The sequence below is a fragment of the Dendrobates tinctorius genome, unplaced genomic scaffold (genome assembly GCF_039654945.1).
Source record: "Dendrobates tinctorius isolate UK_male_01 unplaced genomic scaffold, ASM3965494v1 ptg000028l, whole genome shotgun sequence".
In the NCBI taxonomy this organism is placed as follows: Eukaryota; Metazoa; Chordata; class Amphibia; order Anura; family Dendrobatidae; genus Dendrobates; species Dendrobates tinctorius.
The window spans coordinates 85,491,792-85,509,874 of NW_027361696.1; the positions used below are offsets into that span (position 1 = coordinate 85,491,792).

The following is an 18,083-nucleotide window of genomic DNA, read 5'->3' on the forward strand; positions in this document are numbered from 1 at the left end:
ATAAATGCATAATAATAATAATGAGGAAACATCCCCTAAAATGAGAAAATGCAACTATTGTAAATGATAATTCAGTGGTCTCAGCATGAAGCGAGATCGTTCTCTGGGGTTTCCTGGGGAGATAACAATCTCTTAATGCTTGAATTTTGTTTTTCAGTTAGCAAACGAATTTGGAACCCCAGGATCATCCCCTTCTAGGTAAGAGGATATAGGAATGGAGGAAATACAGTACATCAGATAGTAATTATCAAATAAAATCAAGGGTGCCCCTCAAAATTATGATTTTATTTTAATATATATAGATATATATATATATATATCTATATATATCTCAAACGTATTGTATATGACACATTTTACATTTGATTTTAGAAGTCCATGTAGAGCTGGCTTTGCAGCCAATCACTTGCTACTACAGTCCATTTCATATGGGTTACAGCACAAATGGCCTATTGGTTATAATTGAAAATATGTGCTTTTTGTAAAATGGTAACAACAAGGGTTAGGATGGGTATAAATAAAGGTGATGTTGTTAGGGTCCCAGTAAGCCGCCAATGGTTGAAAGCAAAATGCTTGTTCGGCCAATGAAAAGCTTCCCGACCCTCTATACATAATGAGAGCTAGGGTCTTGCATTTTTGACCATGAGAGTTTACCACTTACACTACTCACAAAAAAGTTAGGTATATTTGTCTATCAAGTGAACATTATGGAAAACATAAAAAGGTCACGTTACAGTGATATTTTATCATGACTGTAGGACATTTAAGTGTAAGCTTGCAATGGTGATTTCCTCATCACAAACAATTTATTGAAACAAAAGCGAACAACAGTGGTGGGTATACCCCAACAAAAATGTTAGTGTCTCAATAACTTATTAAGTGGCTTTGAGCATCAATTACAGCTAACAACAAGGTCTCCTGCTGTTCACAAGTGGAGTTATTGTATGCAGAGACATGGCATCCCACTCTTCTTAAAGGGCACCCCTCAGGTCATTGAGGTCCTGGGATGCAGCGTTAGGAGCCTCTACACGGTGACTCAGCTGATCCCATAGGTTTTTTATGGGACTCAGGTCTGGAAAAAGTGCAGGCCACTATTTGAGGTCCCCCATTTTCCAGCAGCCATTTTATAATGATGTGACCTTGATGAGCTGGAGCATTGTTGTCCATGAAGATGAAATAAGGTCTGTGTGGTTCATGCAGAAGAGGCACAGTGTGGATTAATTATGTTATTCAAGTAGTAGGGACTTGTCACAAAGTGTAGGGCAGTTCTGTATTGACTAGACACCTGCCCACACTGTAACACTACCATCAAAGTCTTGTCTGGTGACAACAGTGGCTGATGCATAGCTCTCCTTGACGTCTTGATGTTTCCAACAATGTTGGCAGCCATCATTTCTCGTCCAGCGTAGATGCTCTGTGACCCATGCCTCTGCTTGGTATTGTGGCCAGATACCCTTGAAGGTCGTCTAACATAAAGACGATGCTGATGTAAACAATTTTGAATGGTCTGACGTGACACTTGGGTGCCTCTCACCTCCCTTAAATGTGCCTGGAGTTGTGTGGCATTCATCATCCGGTTCCGAAGGGCATTCTTCACAATGAAGTGATCATCAGTGTGGCATGTGGCAGAGAACGTCCACTTCTCTGCCTTTCTATGACTCTTTCAGTCTGTCTGTATATATTACAACCTGCTGATGACTCTCTGTGACTGTAAGCTCAGTGGACTCTTCCGTCTGAGAACATCCTGCTTGAAGCCTCTCAATGGTGAGGTACTGTTCATCAATTGTTAGATGTCATCTTGGTTTCACGATGTTAAAATGTAAACAGCATGGAGGACTGTTTAATACCAATTCTAATTGAACCCTGAAATTTCTTGGCCGATTCATGGATCAAACACTTCTGAATTTTGCCAGTAAGGTTTTTGTTAGAGAACAGCAAGTTGTACAAAAAGTACTGAAACATTGAACAGTTAGACATGTGCATCCAAGAGTTTAGAAAAGATCACATTAAGTTCAACTCAAAGGGTTAGAGGGCAATTTAGATTCATCCTGAAATTTCGCCCGAAAGCCATGTATCCCTAACTTTTTGTGAGTGGTGTATAATCGGAGTTAAAATTTAACATGTCCGATCCTTCTTTCATCAATTGGGCCAGGGAAGGAGGCTCCATTGCTCATAGGATAGTCATCTGGTCCAACTGACTTTGCTGTGATATGCTTTACACACCTGTCCTACATATCCTGAGCTCACCTTCCTTCACCTCGTTTTGCTGCCCTCTTCACATTGGGTTTTGCAGGTTGCCAGATTTGGCTCAGTGACGTCTTGTCTATGATCCTATTTAAGGCCTATTAGGACATATGATTCTGTTAGGTTCACCTTGTGAAGTAGACCCATTAAGCCCCAGATCTGGGTGGATAAAAGAACGCCCGGCATTGGTGCATCTGACAGAATGGCACATGAGGAGTGAGGATGAGACACCTTCAGGAATCTTAGGAGCGCAGAACGGACTAGGTGAAGTCAGCAGGAATAGAAAAAAGTTAAATACCATGTGCACAGGAGATAGAGTACACCAAACTAGAACCTGGAACCACAGTTCAAAGACACAATTTGTGTCGTAGCGGGCCTTAAATAGAATCCTGGAGATGATGTCACTGAGCCACACAACCTGCAAAACTTGACGTGGAGCACAACAGATGGCATTGGATCAAGGTGAAGGAAGCAGAGCCCAAGATACCTGGGACCGGTGTGTAAGAATATATATGGGGCCTTTAGAGTCAGTTCCTCTGTTGAACTACACTAACGCTGGTATTAATATACTATGACCTTAATAACTTTGATATACAGTATATATATAATGACATTTGCACTTTTCTACCTATACTTAAAATTCTTATCTCTTTTATTTTTTTTTTCAAGGACCAATCCCTTTGCTCACGTGAAACTGAAGCGAACAATTACTAACGATCGTTCGGCTCCAGTCATTCAATGACCTTGGAATGCCCTTCAAAAAAGATGCTGCTTCAAGAAAAGTCAGACTGAAAAGACCTAATATATAAAAGAAAACTGTGATACTTGGTCTTTTCTGAAACGAGCAAACAGTAGAACTAACTCTGGAAAGATTCTGTTTACAGAAGTCACGAGAAACGTCCCTGCAACGTGTACGTTGACTTTATTGTCGGATGCATGGCACCGCTCTTTTCTGCGAAAACACAAAATCAGCTGAAAGTATTCATGACCTCGGCAGTATTATACAAATATGACTTTCTTAGATCAAATGTGCAGACTGCAGATCCGCCATACACATTCATAAGGTGACTTAAAATGTAGCAACGTGGCTTAAACATGGCTTCTGTAATGTAACACATAGATATGGGGCACCATGGGCCAGTTGGCATTCTGAAGATATGGCAACATTACGATACTCTACAGAATGCAGTCCTAGAAAAGATGGCAGATTTCATGCTAATATTGGCGTAAAACTGGGAATCGTTATTCTTCAGCCTTTAGCTACATACTATCTAAGAAGCGGAAAATCCGATTATAAATACGTCTGTAACATATATCATTATTTAATACTTGTTTGACTTCAGTTGCGTGTAGCACACTATGTTTTCTCAAAATGTCTATATATGTGCCAAATTTAAGATAAAAGGAGAAAAAGTATAAATGAAAGAAGTGAAGGTGACGTCCATAGAAAGTAAAAGGAAGTTGAAGAAAGACTAAGGAATAATGTAAGAAAGAAGAGTGAAAGAGGCCAAGCCTGGAGGTGAAAAGGATTCATGAGAACATATGGAAATGGGGGTCAAAGAGGAAGTGGTGTGTCTACCATTACGGGGGCACAAATCTCGGACTTGTACTAAGTAGTAAGATGGAAACAACTTTATAACTTAAGGCTTATACACCTTAAAGGCACCTGGACAACCATCTAAAATGTATGGTGGCCTCCAGAGCTGAAGGATCGGGCATCTTGAATTACAAAGCTAAATCATTTTGTTTCACCAGGAAAAAAGCATCCGCCAAAGGTGTCTGGCGGCAACTTATTCTGCTCTCCATAACTAAATTGCATGCATGTTGAGCTGGGCTGGGCATGCATGTTTGTAACGGAGTCAAAAGAGTTCAGTCTGCCACTTTCTCAGGTGTATAAGCAGCAGGTATTTGCTGTGTAATCTGAGAGCACCATGTGTAGGGGCAAAAACTCTGATTCCAGACATATATTACTTACTGTTTTTTATTTTTGTTTCAATACAGTCAATGATTTATCAGCAGGAGATTATCTCTACAGAACTAGGTGTCTCCTGGTCCAACCTTACCAGCTTTGTGTCTATTTACATTGTAGACAGAAAGCAGCCAATCAGTGGTGTGGGCGGGGTTTTACACAGCTTGGCATCCAGAGCTCTGCTAGATCTTCTGCAGAGAAAACTTTTTATCACAACTGCTGCACCCAGTAAACTAAGTGATACATGGCTGGAATCCGGGTCTTCGTCCCTAAATAATGCTGCTGTCAGATAACAGAGCAAATCACTGCTGATAGATTTCCATTAAGGGGGAAAAGAACAACCCAAAATACAAGCTTTTGTAGGTCTTCATGGTCAACACTGATGATGTACAGTATGCTGGGGTGTAGCATGAATTGCTGCATAAGCCTGGAGATAAGTCACATGTAAAAAAAAAAACATATGCAGAGTCATAGGTTATGTGCACACAGTGACTTTATCAGGTGAATTACTCCTGGAGCCTGCCTGAAAAAGCACTAAAAAGAAACAGAAAAATGAATATATGCACTGCAATGTAAAAATGACATTGTGCACATGTTCCATTTTTTTTCAGTTTCTTTTAAATACTTCAGGCTGCTTCGAAAGCCATGAAGCAGCCAAAAGAAATGACTTGTCCATTCTTCAGGCTACTTTTTCTGGAGCGTCATGTGGGTACATTGACATCTAAAAGACGCCGTGTGAACATACCCTTAGAAGACTATCCTCTACATACAAAACAAGTTCTTCATACCTATCAATGGTCCTTGATGGGTGACTAAATAAAAATTCATATAATCCTGCCTTGGAATATTGAAGAAAAGTAAAAAGTTTTTGAAAGTTTATGGAAAGTGTAAGATGGTAAACGTTACGTGCTTGCAGTTTCTCTGTATGATGGGACAGTTGAATACCGCCCTTGATGAGAGAAAGCAATGTCGTCTGTTTCTTTTTTTCTTTGGGAAAGACTAATAAAGGAAACCAACCACAGGTAGACATCCTGGGTTTATTTAAAGGGGTTGTCCAGTTTTAAAAAGCCATTTTTCAACTATTATTTTAGAAAATTTTGAAAAGTGTTGTCCCTCTATTAGATACAGAAAAGAGCAGACCACTAATTTTAACTGGAACTATGTAATGCCTAATTTTTCCTATGGTGGCGCTGCAGGGAAATCGAAAACAGATTACAGCTGATCGAGGGTGGGACCAGTAAAGGGACAACCCATGTTTGGCTCATTAAATTGGGGTGCCCATTTAACAAAAAAGGATTGCCCATATTATTTAAAGAACACACACTAAAAAATATTTAATAAATATAATTTTTAATATAAACAGAACCTAATGTAGATGGTCAAATGTTTTTAAAGAAAAAAAACCTTTTTTATGTAATTTGTACATACAGTACATTTGATATGTTTGTATGTACTGGAGCCCCGACCTCAATGTACTGGAGCACTGACCTCCATTGTGGTTTCTGCTATATGTTCCCATAGTTCTAGGTAAACCTATTTATATAAAATATTTCGTCCTTTCTGAATCCAAGATTGAGTAATGCATTTACAGTTATAGCATATGAAGTATATCGCTAGCCGTTTTTATTATTTATTGTTAAGAGAGGACTAAACTATATCAGTACTGGACAATGTATAAATTGTACAAGTGTGGGAATTACGAGAAATGTTATTTTTATGGCGGGGACGCTTATAGGCTGCTAACTTAAATTTTAGCCAGTTGTGATCTTCTCATGCATATTCCTATAAGTAGTATGTGGCACAAAGTCAATAAACGATCTATTCCTATAACGACGGCATGACGGCCATTGGTTTTCTTAGAGATTAATAAATCATTTATAAATTGTGACCTTGCGTTGACTCATCAATGACGAAGAACCTGTATGCCAATGAATGGATTCTATAGCGCCTGTAACATATTGTAACATTGTAACATACGTTGTACTGTGTTGAAATATTTCGCTAACTGAAGAAATAGATATTGTATTAATCCAGACCGTCGTGTCTTGTTATGACTGAGTGCCATCATTCATTTTGTTGGGTATAGTAACTACAGCTGGAGCCTGAAGGAAGAATATACAGTAGAGTCTTGCCCAAAAGTTTTAGGATTGCCCCAAATTTGAGTTTTACCAAAGTTTGTTGCTTCAGTATGTTTTCTATGGTTACCAAAGTACAATAATAAACATTTCAGAAGTTTTTAAACTTTTATAGACAAATATATTAAGTTTATGCAAAGACTCCAGATTTACAGAGTTAATTATTGTCCCAATAATCCAGGAGCAAATTGATGATGATTCTTTATTCAACCATTAAAGGTCACACAATAAAGGACCGGCAGATAACATGAGGCATGCGGGGAAAAAGATGGACGACAGCCGTTTCGCATACACAGACGCTTCAACAGGTCACCTGGAACTGTTGAAGCGTCTGTGTACGCGAAACGGCTGTCGTCCGTCTTTTTTCCCCACATGCCTCATGTTATCTGCCCGTCCTTTATTGTGTGACCTTTAATGGTTGAATAAAGAAACACTGCACTGCAAATCGGGGTGAGTGCCGCATCTTTTTCCTTCTTTTACAAATTTAGCATGTTTTTTCTGATGCTGATCACCGTTATTCCCAGCAGTGTTTTACACACTGTGTGCCTGTAATTGATCATCGACTTGTTGCTGGTGGATTAGAGCCTTGGTGCCGTTCATCTGGGCTTTCTTTGAATTAAATTGATGATGATCAACAACAATCTTAAATTCGCAGATACAACATTGATAGCAAAAGGCGTAGATGGAATGAAGGTCTTATTATGGAGTGTCAAGATGGCAAGCTTGAACACTGGACTGCTACTCAACACAAAGAAGACAAAGATATTGACTACTTGCAGGTATGACACATTTGAGATAGACCATGAAGAACTGGAAGTTGTAAAGGACTTCCACCCACTTGGATCAATTATCACTGGTGATGAGCGAGTATGCTTGTTACTCGAGATTTCCGAGCATGCTCGGGTGTTCTCTGAGTATTTTGGGCATGCTCGGAGATTTAGTTTCTGTCGCTGTAGTTGCATGATTTGCAGCTGCTGGACAGCCTGAATACATGTGGGAATTCCATAACAAACAGGCAATCCCTGCATGTATTCAGGCTGTCTACAAGTCACAAATCATGCAGCTGCGGAGACACAAACTAAATCTCTGAGCACGCCCAAACTACTCGGAGATCACCCAAGCATGCTTGGAAATCTTGAGTAAAGAGCAAACTCGCTCATCACTAGTTATTATCACTCAAGATGTTGAAGTGACATATCAATAGCAGACTAACTATGGGCAAATCAACAATGAAGTCACTGGAAAAGGTCTCCAAATGGAGGAACATTTAACTGGTGACGCAGACTTGGCTTGCAATTAGTTTAGTCTTTTCTGTGGTAACATACAGCTGTGAAACCTGGATGATAAATAAATCAAACAGAAGAAGAAACAATACCTTCTTTAGTACTTGAGAAGGATGTTATCAATACCATGGATAACCAGATGAAGAAACAAATCAATTGTGAAACATAGTAAGACAGATGTGTCACTCAAAGTAAGAATAGCCAAGCTTACCTACTTGGGACACATCATATGAAGAGAACGTTAAAAATAAAAGGTGCAAGGTGAAGAGGAAAACCAGCAACCCAATTCCCTGATACTATCAAGATAACAGTGGAGAAGACCCTGGTGGACCTATCTAGACTTTCACAAGATCGATCTTCCTACAGATCGTACATGTATCAAATCACCATGGCTCTAGATTGAGCCAAAGGCCGTTAAATAATAGTACATTATTATAATAAACAATAATTTTTCCAGTATGATAGAGACTAAGTAGTTTGGTGAACAGAACATTGAAATTTTGGTTTCATGGCCAGGAAACTCCCCAGATCCCGATCATTTTGAGAACCTGTGGTCAATCCTCAAAAAGAAAAACAAACAAAAACACAGAAACTGTGATTGACTCCAAGGACTGATTAGACAAGAATGAATGGTCATCAGTCAGAATTTGACCCAGAAGCTGATATCCAGCTGCCGGGATAAAGGGCAGAAGTCTTGAACAATAAGGGTCAACGCTGTAAATATTGAGCCATTGCATAAACTTGATGTAATTGTTAATAAACCTTTTAAAACCTTATGAAATGCTGATAATTGTGCTACAGTAACGATCAAAATATCTGACACAAAAAGATCTAAAATCACAGACGCAGCAAACTGTGTAAAAAACAAAATTTAGTCTCAAAACCTGTCAGCAACTGTAAAAGTTAGTGCTAGTTCAATCAGCAGATATATACAATGTCAGCAACCTTTAGATATCCATCTTTGGGAACAATTTTTTCTTTCCTACATCCATATAATTTGGGTGAAAAATCAGTTTTGCAACTGGGTTTTAATAAAAATCTGCCATCCACACCCTTTGTGTTCTATTGTCTGTTGCTGGCTGTAGAAAGAGACTCCATCAGTCAGCTTGCTAAGATGGCCTGACGGGGAGTTCGTAACTCTTGAATGTGCAGAGATACAAAGAGACAATAAAAAGTCAAACTGTGCAAAACTTTTAATAAAACCCAATTACAAAAATGATTTTTAGACCAAAATGCACATATTTAAATAAGAAAAAAAGGCCCTAAAACTGGTCAACCGCTCAACACCGTAGTCTTAAGAGGGTTATACAGCCAATCATTTAAAAAAAGAAAAGTGTGGACTAGATTAAAATAAAAACAAATAAAGCAATATTGATTATTACTGATCCACACAATAGATAGTTGGTGGTCTTTACCCTTTTTGGTCCTTATTTATTCACAGGAAATGCCACTCAGCCAATAACTGTTAGACGCAGATCACCACAACAAACCACTATTGGCTGCGCAAGCATTTTCTGTTTGCCAAAAAGGGATCAAGGGGTAGAGACCTCCAGGTACCTTATGATCAACAGAACGAGAGTGGAGGGGAATCCGTAGAGGTGAGATCCCATCCCTCCAGAAGAGATGATGTTCTTTCTACTAGTCACTCGACCCAGCAGCCAATCCATTGCTTAAGCTGTCAGATGACTGAATGAATGAGACGTCATTGCTTCTGGTCCTGGTGAAGTGCACAAAGGAGGGGGATTGGATTGGTAAGTAACTTATTTCTTTAATCCCTTCCCTCTTGGCCAGTTTTGATTTAGTGGTGGAAAACTCACGTAAGGGCTTGGAAGAGATGAACAATACAGCCTTCATAGATTGCTTGGAGCCCACGTTGTAGCGCTATGTTTGTCTGATTCTATAGTTAGGCGCACAAATATTGTCTGCTGTATTTTGTACATATTCTGTTGGCGTCTTCTTTATTTACCTTGTTCCATGATTAGTAGGATCTGTTTAGTTCCAGTTCTTTGTGTAAACTTGTTAGCTTGTGATCCCCAATAGTGATGAGCGAACATGCTGGGATAAGGTGCTATCCAAGCATGCTAAAGTGCTAACCGAGTGACTTAGGAGTGCTCGAAAAATTAGTTCAAGTCCCCATGGCTGCAGGTCTGGCAGCTGTTCGACAGCTGGAACACATGCAGGGATTGCCCGTTTGTTAGGCAATCCCTCCATGTGTTGCGGCTGTCGAACAGCCTCGAGACATGGCAGCTGCGGGGACTTGAACACACAACACCTTATCTGAGCATGTTCGCTCATCATTAATCCCCAAGTATAAAACTCAGTGAAATGACTAATGGAAATGACATAGTTAGGATCAATTAGGGGGTGAAGAAGTTGCAGTCAAACCTTGCTTCACCACATCGAAGGATACTAATGCTATAAATGGAAGCGCTCTACCTTGAAACTATTCATAAAAAAACACTGAAAACCACATTATCGCTTTTTTTTGCATTTTGAAAAATCTCGATTACTATGACCTACACATTAATTTAAAGGTCAGATGCACATATACAGTAAATGGAAAAGGCAAACCAGACAGTCAGTATAAGATCTTATTTTAATGTTATTTTTTTCCTTTTTGGCAAACCTTATTTTGGCGAACAAACACCATTTTGAATGAAAAAATTTTGTTTTCAATTTGCACTTAAGAACAGCAAATGTATCTATTTACAGACAAAATTGTCAAAATACATCACATTTTAACCATGTAAAAATAATGTGAGTTTCTGAGAGATAATACTGCAGTCTTTATGGTTTCTTACATATATATATTTTTATAATCTTTTTTTTACCAATTTTATACATGATGGAAAGGGCAGTATTTCCTTATCTAGTAAAGCTCTCCTATTCCAGATCTTATAGAACCTAATGAGGAAAAAAAATAAAAACATAAACAGTGAAAAAAGTCATTCCATAATTCTATCTTCTGCCTAAGACCTTGTTATAATAATTGAGCAACCTTTATAGTGCAATATTAAGAGATGTCTAATATCGGTGAGTGGTGGCATCACCTGCTAGGACTCCCATTATATCACAGATTTCTTACACTTAACCTTCACTGAAGATAGTTAGTCTGCCATAAGTCACCCTAAATTCACATGCCGTTAATAGAGTTGAGCGAAACAGGTCGGTCAGATTCAAAAGTCGCCGACTTTCGCCAAAGTCTGGTTTCATGAAACGAAACCCGACCACAGTGTGAAGTTGGCCATGCGGTTGGCGACCCAAGCGTCAAAGTCGGGTTTCACCGAATGCTTGCACGTGACTTTTTTCAGCCAATGAGAGAAGCGGAGCGTAGCTGGAGTGGGAGAGGGAGAAGAGAGAGAGAGATTTCGCCGCCTCTGGGGTTAAAATTCATGCCAGGTGTGTTTACAGTCCTCCACTCACTGCCGATTTTTCTCCCTATTGACTTACATTGGGTTTCGTGTTTCCCGACTTTTCCCTATAGTTGGCCGATTTCGTTCAACTCGACTTTTGAGAAAGTCGGGTTTCATGAAACCCGACTCGACCCTAAAAAAAGGCAAAGTCGCTCATCTCTAGCCGTTAAGATATGATCGTGGAACTAAAGACGTCAACTGAAAATACAAAGTAGACTCTACACTGCCGCCCATTCTGGTAAGATGCACGCGGACATTGATGAATACCGATGCATAGGAAAGAGTGCCATTTCCCACCGAAACCAATAGGTGAACCAACGCCTGATTGGTTCTAGGGACTACAGCACTTCTTGGTACATCAGAGGTTGTAAATGTCCGAAAATTGATCGGACACACCTAGTCTTCGTTTCTGATGATTTAGGAGTCGGACTTTGTCTTACACACGTGTAACACAGATGAAAGCAAGGTCTAATTGGTAATAGGGGATATGTACATGTAACTTCAGTATTGGCTCCTATTATCCAAGAACTTTTAGTGATAAAAATCACCCATACACATCAGACTCTATTCACACTAACTAGTTTGACATTTTTCTAGAAAAATGTAGACTTTTTTTATGGACTTAATAGGGTGTTTATAGAGGCAAATACCGTTGGAAGCCATCATTTAGCCTCCACTCCCTTATAAAATGTTTTCATTGTTGTTCAGAATAGCACAGCCCGCTACACTATTCCTCACAGTGACAGTCAAGAGACCCGATTTTCCATTATTTCTACAACTGAAATCAATTATAAGTCAATGATGAGCTCTCCATCTCATTCTATTAAAAATTAGTCCATCAAAAATAGATGTTGAACGTCAGTGTGAACAGAGCCTTACAGGGTAGCTAAACTTCTTTTTTATCTAATTATACTCCAGACATCACAAATTTATGAATTTTTGTGACACTTCATTATCATATTTGCTTCCTTCTCTCCCAAACCCTGCGCTGCAGTTCATAACCATTTAAAAGCTGCTTTTAACTGCTGCTCAGCAAAATCCATACACTATATTCAGACATTCTCTGTATGTGAATTCACATACTTGAATATGGGTTTGGGGTAGATGGAGAGCAGAGAAGCTCAGACAAAAAGGCCCGTAAAAGATTGTGAATGAATCTTTGCTGAGCAGCAGGTGAAAGCAGCTTTTAAAATAATATGAACTGACCATTGAAATCAATTTACAACACCGTTTATGAAAAAAAAGTAGCAAAATAATACTGTATAACGAAATACATTACAAAAATTAATAACTTCTAAATGCCAGAAAAATAGTGAAATAATAATTACCCTTTAAGCTGCCCATTAACAGAAAACACCTGCTAGAAGATTGCGCTTTCAGTTAAACGGTTTCTCTCTAAATGCACTTTCCCTGTACACTCTGCTGAGCTTGCATCTGTTCTACACTGGGAGAGGGAAGTAAGCCACTACCAGACTCCTCAGACAGAAGCTTATCTTCCTTATAAATAAAAAGGATCGGGCATGTTGAAATCCAACTGTCCGATCCCTTTCTCCCCAGATAAGTACTGTCTGTAAGGATGTACTGTAGAGTCAGGATGCCCTCATACAAATACTCATACACCCATTTGAAATCCAATGATTTCAGGTGGATGTATGAGTATTTATATGACACATCTTGATCCAGATCCATTGTGTATGACTGGCTTTAGAGTTGTTCTCATTTCTCAAATTTGTTCTATATAGCCATCTGGGAATGCCCGGTAAAATGCAGGATGAACAGCCTCCACAGATTTTGTCACTCAAGTTCCTTGGAATTCCATATGGGGAATCTGCCAATAAAATGGGGAGGACCATGTAGAAGCTACATGCCCCATACACATTAGACTAAAGTCATCCGAACCCACTGATATCAATGAGATCTGCCGATAGTCTAACGTGTATGCGGTGCTGGCAGACTTATGGTTGGAAGAGATGTTGTTTAGGCATGTCTAATTTTGGATTGCCGATTGCACTTTTCTCTCAGAGGTAAGCCACCAGTGTGTCATTTGGAGGCTTTCTCATGGAGGACAAAGAAGCTCTCATCCGAGTAAGCGCTTCTGTGTACGGGAGAGACAGCAGAGACGGCTGTCAGTCAAACAATTGGCTGAAGCACCGTTTGACTGACAGCCCTCTAATGAGTATGGCCAGCCTAAGACATTGGTGGCATCAAATGGCTTTCCCAGATAGGGAAAAGGATGAAAGCAAATTTTAAGTTTGACCATAGAATACAACAGAGAAACTTGTGTGTTATCATGATTCTTATATATATATGGAAAAAATACTTAATGAAGAGATCTAATAATAATACGTACCTCCAGGTCAGCAATCCTTACATAGTTTCACCGTGCAATATTTTGGACATTGGACAGACATCTGGATCAGTTTGACTTTTACCACTACAATAACTTAAAGAAGCAGTACTATAAACTATATTGACACAAGGTAGAATAATAAAGCTGCTTGACATCTGTCGCCAACAGTGGTCATGTTAGATAGTAACCAACTGTTCATGCTGTGTTTCCCAGGAAATTCGATGTGTAAAGCAGCAATTCACCACAAATGTAATGTCCCTTATTATGCGCTAGGATCTCTACAGACTCCAGAACATAATAAATGTAATATGTAAAAGCTAAAATAAATCCTAATACTTATTCAGGACTTCCAGTTCTGATGAGACCCAGCAGGGTTTTTGCAAGTAGAATATGTCATCACGACGTGTGCCGTGACCTTGCATGTGCAAAATCGTCCTGGACCTCATCGAAGCCAGAAGTCCCGGCTCAGGGTGACAGGCCTGACCACTTTAGTGCGAGCATCGGGGATCACAAGATGCGACAAGGACAGGACACTGAGGAGCAGAAGAGCTGGAGAGGTGAGTGCAAAGGTAAGTATTTTTGTTTAATTTTTTTTAACCTTTTGATCGCCCTTTGCCGCCACTTTGCTGAATCTGCAATTAAGCAAAATGCTCAAAATCCACAATTTGGCTAATGTGGATTTTTTAATTCAGTTTCACTCGAAATGTATAATCAAAACGTAACTTTACAGTGCCTTGCAAAAGTATTCGGCCCCCTGGAACTTTTCAACCTTTTCCCACATATCATGCTTCAAGCATAAAGATACCAAATGTAAATTTTGGGTGAAGAATCAACAAGTGGGACACAATTGTGAAGTTAAACGAAATTTATTGGTTATTTTAAATTTTTGTGGAAAGTCAGAAACTGATTAGTGGGGCGTGCAATATTATTCGGCCCCTTTAACTTAATACTTTGTTGCTCTACCTTCTGCTGTAATTACAGCTGCAAGTCGCTTGGGGTATGTCTCTATCAGTTTTGTACATTGAGAGACTGAAATTCTTGCCCAATCTTCCTTGGCAAACAGCTCGAGCTCAGTGAGGTTTGATGGAGATCGTTTGTGAACAGCAGTTTTCAGCTCTTTCCACAGATTCTCGATTGGATTTATGTCTGGACTTTGACTTGGCCACTCTAATGGACTTTGACTTGGCCACTCTAACACCTGGATGCGTTTATTTGTAAACCATTCCATTGTAGATTTTGCTTTATGTTTGGGATCATTGTCTTGTTGGAAGACAAATCTCCGTCTCAGTCTCAGGTCTTTTGCAGACTCCAACAGGTTTTCTTCAAGAATGGTCCTGTATTTGGCTCCATCCATCTTCCCATCAATTTTATCCATCTCCCCTGTCTCTGCTGAAGAAAAGCAGGCCCAAACCATGATGATGCCACCACCATGTTTGACAGTGGGGATGGTGTGTTCAGGGTGATAAGCTGTGTTACTTTTACGAAAAACATATCGTTTGGCATTGTTGCCAAAAAGTTCGATTTTGGCTTCATCTGACCAGAGCACCTTCTTCCACATTGGTGTGTCTCCCAGGTGGATTGTTGCAAACTTTAATTGACACTTTTTATGGATATCTTTGAGAAATGGCTTTCTTCTTGCTACTCTTCCATAAAGACCAGATTTGTGCAGTGTACGACTGATTGTTGTCCTATGGACAGACTGTCCCACCTCAGCTGTAGATCTCTGCAGTTCATCCAGAGTGATCATGGGCCTCTTGACTGCATGTCTGATCAATCTTCTCCTTGTTTGAAATGAAAGTTTAGAGGGACGGCCAGGTCTTGGTAGATTTGCAGTGGTATGATGCTCCTTCCATTTCAATATGATCGCTTGCACAGTGCTCCTTGGGATGTTTAAAATTTTGGAAATCATTTTGTATCCGGCTTTAAACTTCGACAACAGTGTCACGGACCTGCCTGTTGTGTTCCTTGGCCTTCATGATGCTCTCTGTGCTTCAAACAGAACCCCGAGACTATCACAGAGCAGGTGCATTTATACAGAGACTTGATTACACACAGGTGGATTATATTTATCATCATTAGTCATTTAGGACAACATTGGATCATTCAGAGATCCACAATGAACTTCTGGAGTGAATTTGCTGCACTGACAGTAAAGGGGCCGAATAATATTGCACGCCCCACTTTTCAGTTTTTGACTTTCCACAAAAATTTAAAATAACCAATAAATTTCATTCAACTTCACAATTGTGTTCCACTTGTTGTTGATTCTTCACCAAAAATTTACATTTTTTATCTATATGTTTGAAGCATGATGTGTGGGAAAAGATTGAAAAGTTCCAGGGGGCCGAATACTTTTGCAAGGCACTGTAAGTACTGTACTGTATGATTGCCATGAGTGAAAGTGATTGATGACTCAGACAGATGAGAACTAACTCAAAGTGCTATGATTTCAGATTGTGATAACACTTATGTCCTAAGGCTGCTTTTACATTGGGTTCTTGCCTATGTTCAGTGGCCTTGTCGGGGCATTCGTCCAAAACCCCCACAAAACAGGATTCGGGCACAGGCGCCGCTTGGGCCATTGACTATAATGTTAATGTGTGTTTTGTTGTGCATCATTTTCGGACCTGTATGCCTACTGGAGGTGGACATGGAGACACAGTCTACTACAGCTGAGAGTCTGCCTCCAGTAGGCGTATACGCCCAAAAATGATGCACATCAGAGCACATTTTGACACTGTCTGCACCATAATAGTCAATGGCCCCATCGGCACATATACCCGAATCCCGTTTTGCTGGGGTTTAGATGTAAGTATCAATGGGACCACTGAACATGGGCAAGAATGCAATTTGAAAGGTGCCTGAGGCAGGGATCACCAACTTGTGGCTTGCGGCACCATGATGTGTGGTTCGCGGACGTCTGCCAGCTTGGTGCATTAGCACCAGGTTTTAGCAAGCAGCCATGAAGAGCTGGTTTCAAGATGGTGACTTTTGTGAGTAGCCCTCAAAGAACTAGATGGTGAATACTTGCTTTGGGGTAGGAGAGTTACATTAAGTAAATGCTAAACTGGACATAATATGATACTGCCAGATAGAGGGGGTGCTTGTAGCAATAGTTTGGTGAGTAAGGTGGGAACCCCTTGATATAAGTACCTTGCCTTGGTGTGGAATCTGTGGGGAAACTTTGGCTGACATTATACCGATAATGGGAACTCTATGGTGGGGGAGGCAAGAGCTGAACTTCACCTTCGAGGAGGCTCTGGATGTGGCTGTCAACGCTCTCTCAGAGCTGAATGTGACTCTCAAGGTAAGAAAGGTTGAAGATCACAGTCCTAAGGCATACAACCTAAATAATTGAAGCAGCAATATTAATCAGCCCCATAAAAATGTAATAACTGAAAACACATTTTTTTAAGGCGAAGATTTTTGAGACTAAGACATTGATGTTTTGCATCATTGGCACGTGTCTAGTACTGCTTCTTTAATTAGGAGAGGAAACACACTGCTTACTAACAATTACCTTTCTTTAGCTCACAGTTATTATTGAAGAAATGAATAAAAAATATGGATGATCATAAAGAAAAGTAAAAAGGAACATACAAAACACACATTCATGAAGCCTGGATTGTTATGATGCATTGTAAAAGCCGTACAAATTTTGTGGCAGTCGACATAGTGAGATGCTGAGTATACTCTGTGCCGCTCATGGGAACCGGAGAAAACTTGGTGCTGACGGTTATAGAATCTGGAGAAGACCTGATCTATGTTTAAGGAGTGCATCCAGTGAAATGTTATAACCAACCAAGATTTCAGAATAGTCATTAGCTTTCTTCAAAGGTTTCATCCAGCATGAAGAAGGTGAACTTCACAAATTTCCCAATATCGGAAATTCTCCATGAAGCCAAGCTGTTCCTAATGTCTCTGCATCAGAGAAGTTGATCTTTTAACATAGTCATCTAGCAAGAGATCAACCAGCTGATATCTTCTGTATTATTATCAAGTCAGCTTGGCCATAGAGCTCTAATAAAAACCATATTCTCACCATTCATTGATAGCAGCCATTATTCCAGTGTCCAGTAGCACAGTCATTACTATTATCCATCTCTATGTGACTCCTGCTTTGTTTTCACAGTAAAAATTCACAAAAATCAGGCCTTGTGTGCATCTTGCCAGTATTGTCTCACTACCACCAGTGCAAACAATAATAATAAAAATAAAATCAGTGTTGCAGAGAGATAGTTCATTGTACCATTTGAATTTAGAATAGTTCTCTATATACCAAAAGTCAGTTATGTCATTGCTTTAACCAATAAGGTCACTATTGGATTAATTTTGGCACTAGGAGTAAACCAGATTACCACCAGTAGCAGGTTTACAGTCTGAAGTTCTGAAGTTCCTGTGGAGGAAATAAAACAGTTTGCGCTATATGAAGAGGAAGGTTTGTGAAGCGCAAAGAAAAATAACCAGGGACAATGCACAATACAACTAGTCAAAATTTACCGCCATTCCTGAGGCATATTGAGAGGAGATTTGGCCTCATAGTAAAAGTTAAAGTGAAGCTCTTCTCCTAGTGCATACTTACTAACATAGTTGGAAAATAGGGATGCCTAAAGTTCTGTCTCCAAGACCAACCAAAACTGAATGGACAACCACTTATAGGTATAGTTGTGCAAGGCATGCCTCTTTTTG

At 39.7% G+C, this 18,083-nt stretch overlaps 1 protein-coding gene across 2 annotated transcripts in view; it reads left to right on the forward strand.

Annotated features, from left to right (window-relative positions):
* The window catches only part of LOC141085614 (BAR/IMD domain-containing adapter protein 2-like), a 145,303-nt gene extending 139,055 nt beyond the window's left edge, over positions 1-6,248 (forward strand). For both annotated transcript variants that reach the window (XM_073571140.1, XM_073571141.1), the window contains 2 exons: positions 158-198; positions 2,914-6,248. In XM_073571140.1, the coding sequence (XP_073427241.1) occupies positions 158-198; positions 2,914-2,986 (114 nt within the window). In that variant the 3' untranslated portion in view covers positions 2,987-6,248. The remainder of the gene's footprint in view (positions 1-157; positions 199-2,913) is intronic.
* Positions 6,249-18,083: the final 11,835 nt, after the last annotated feature.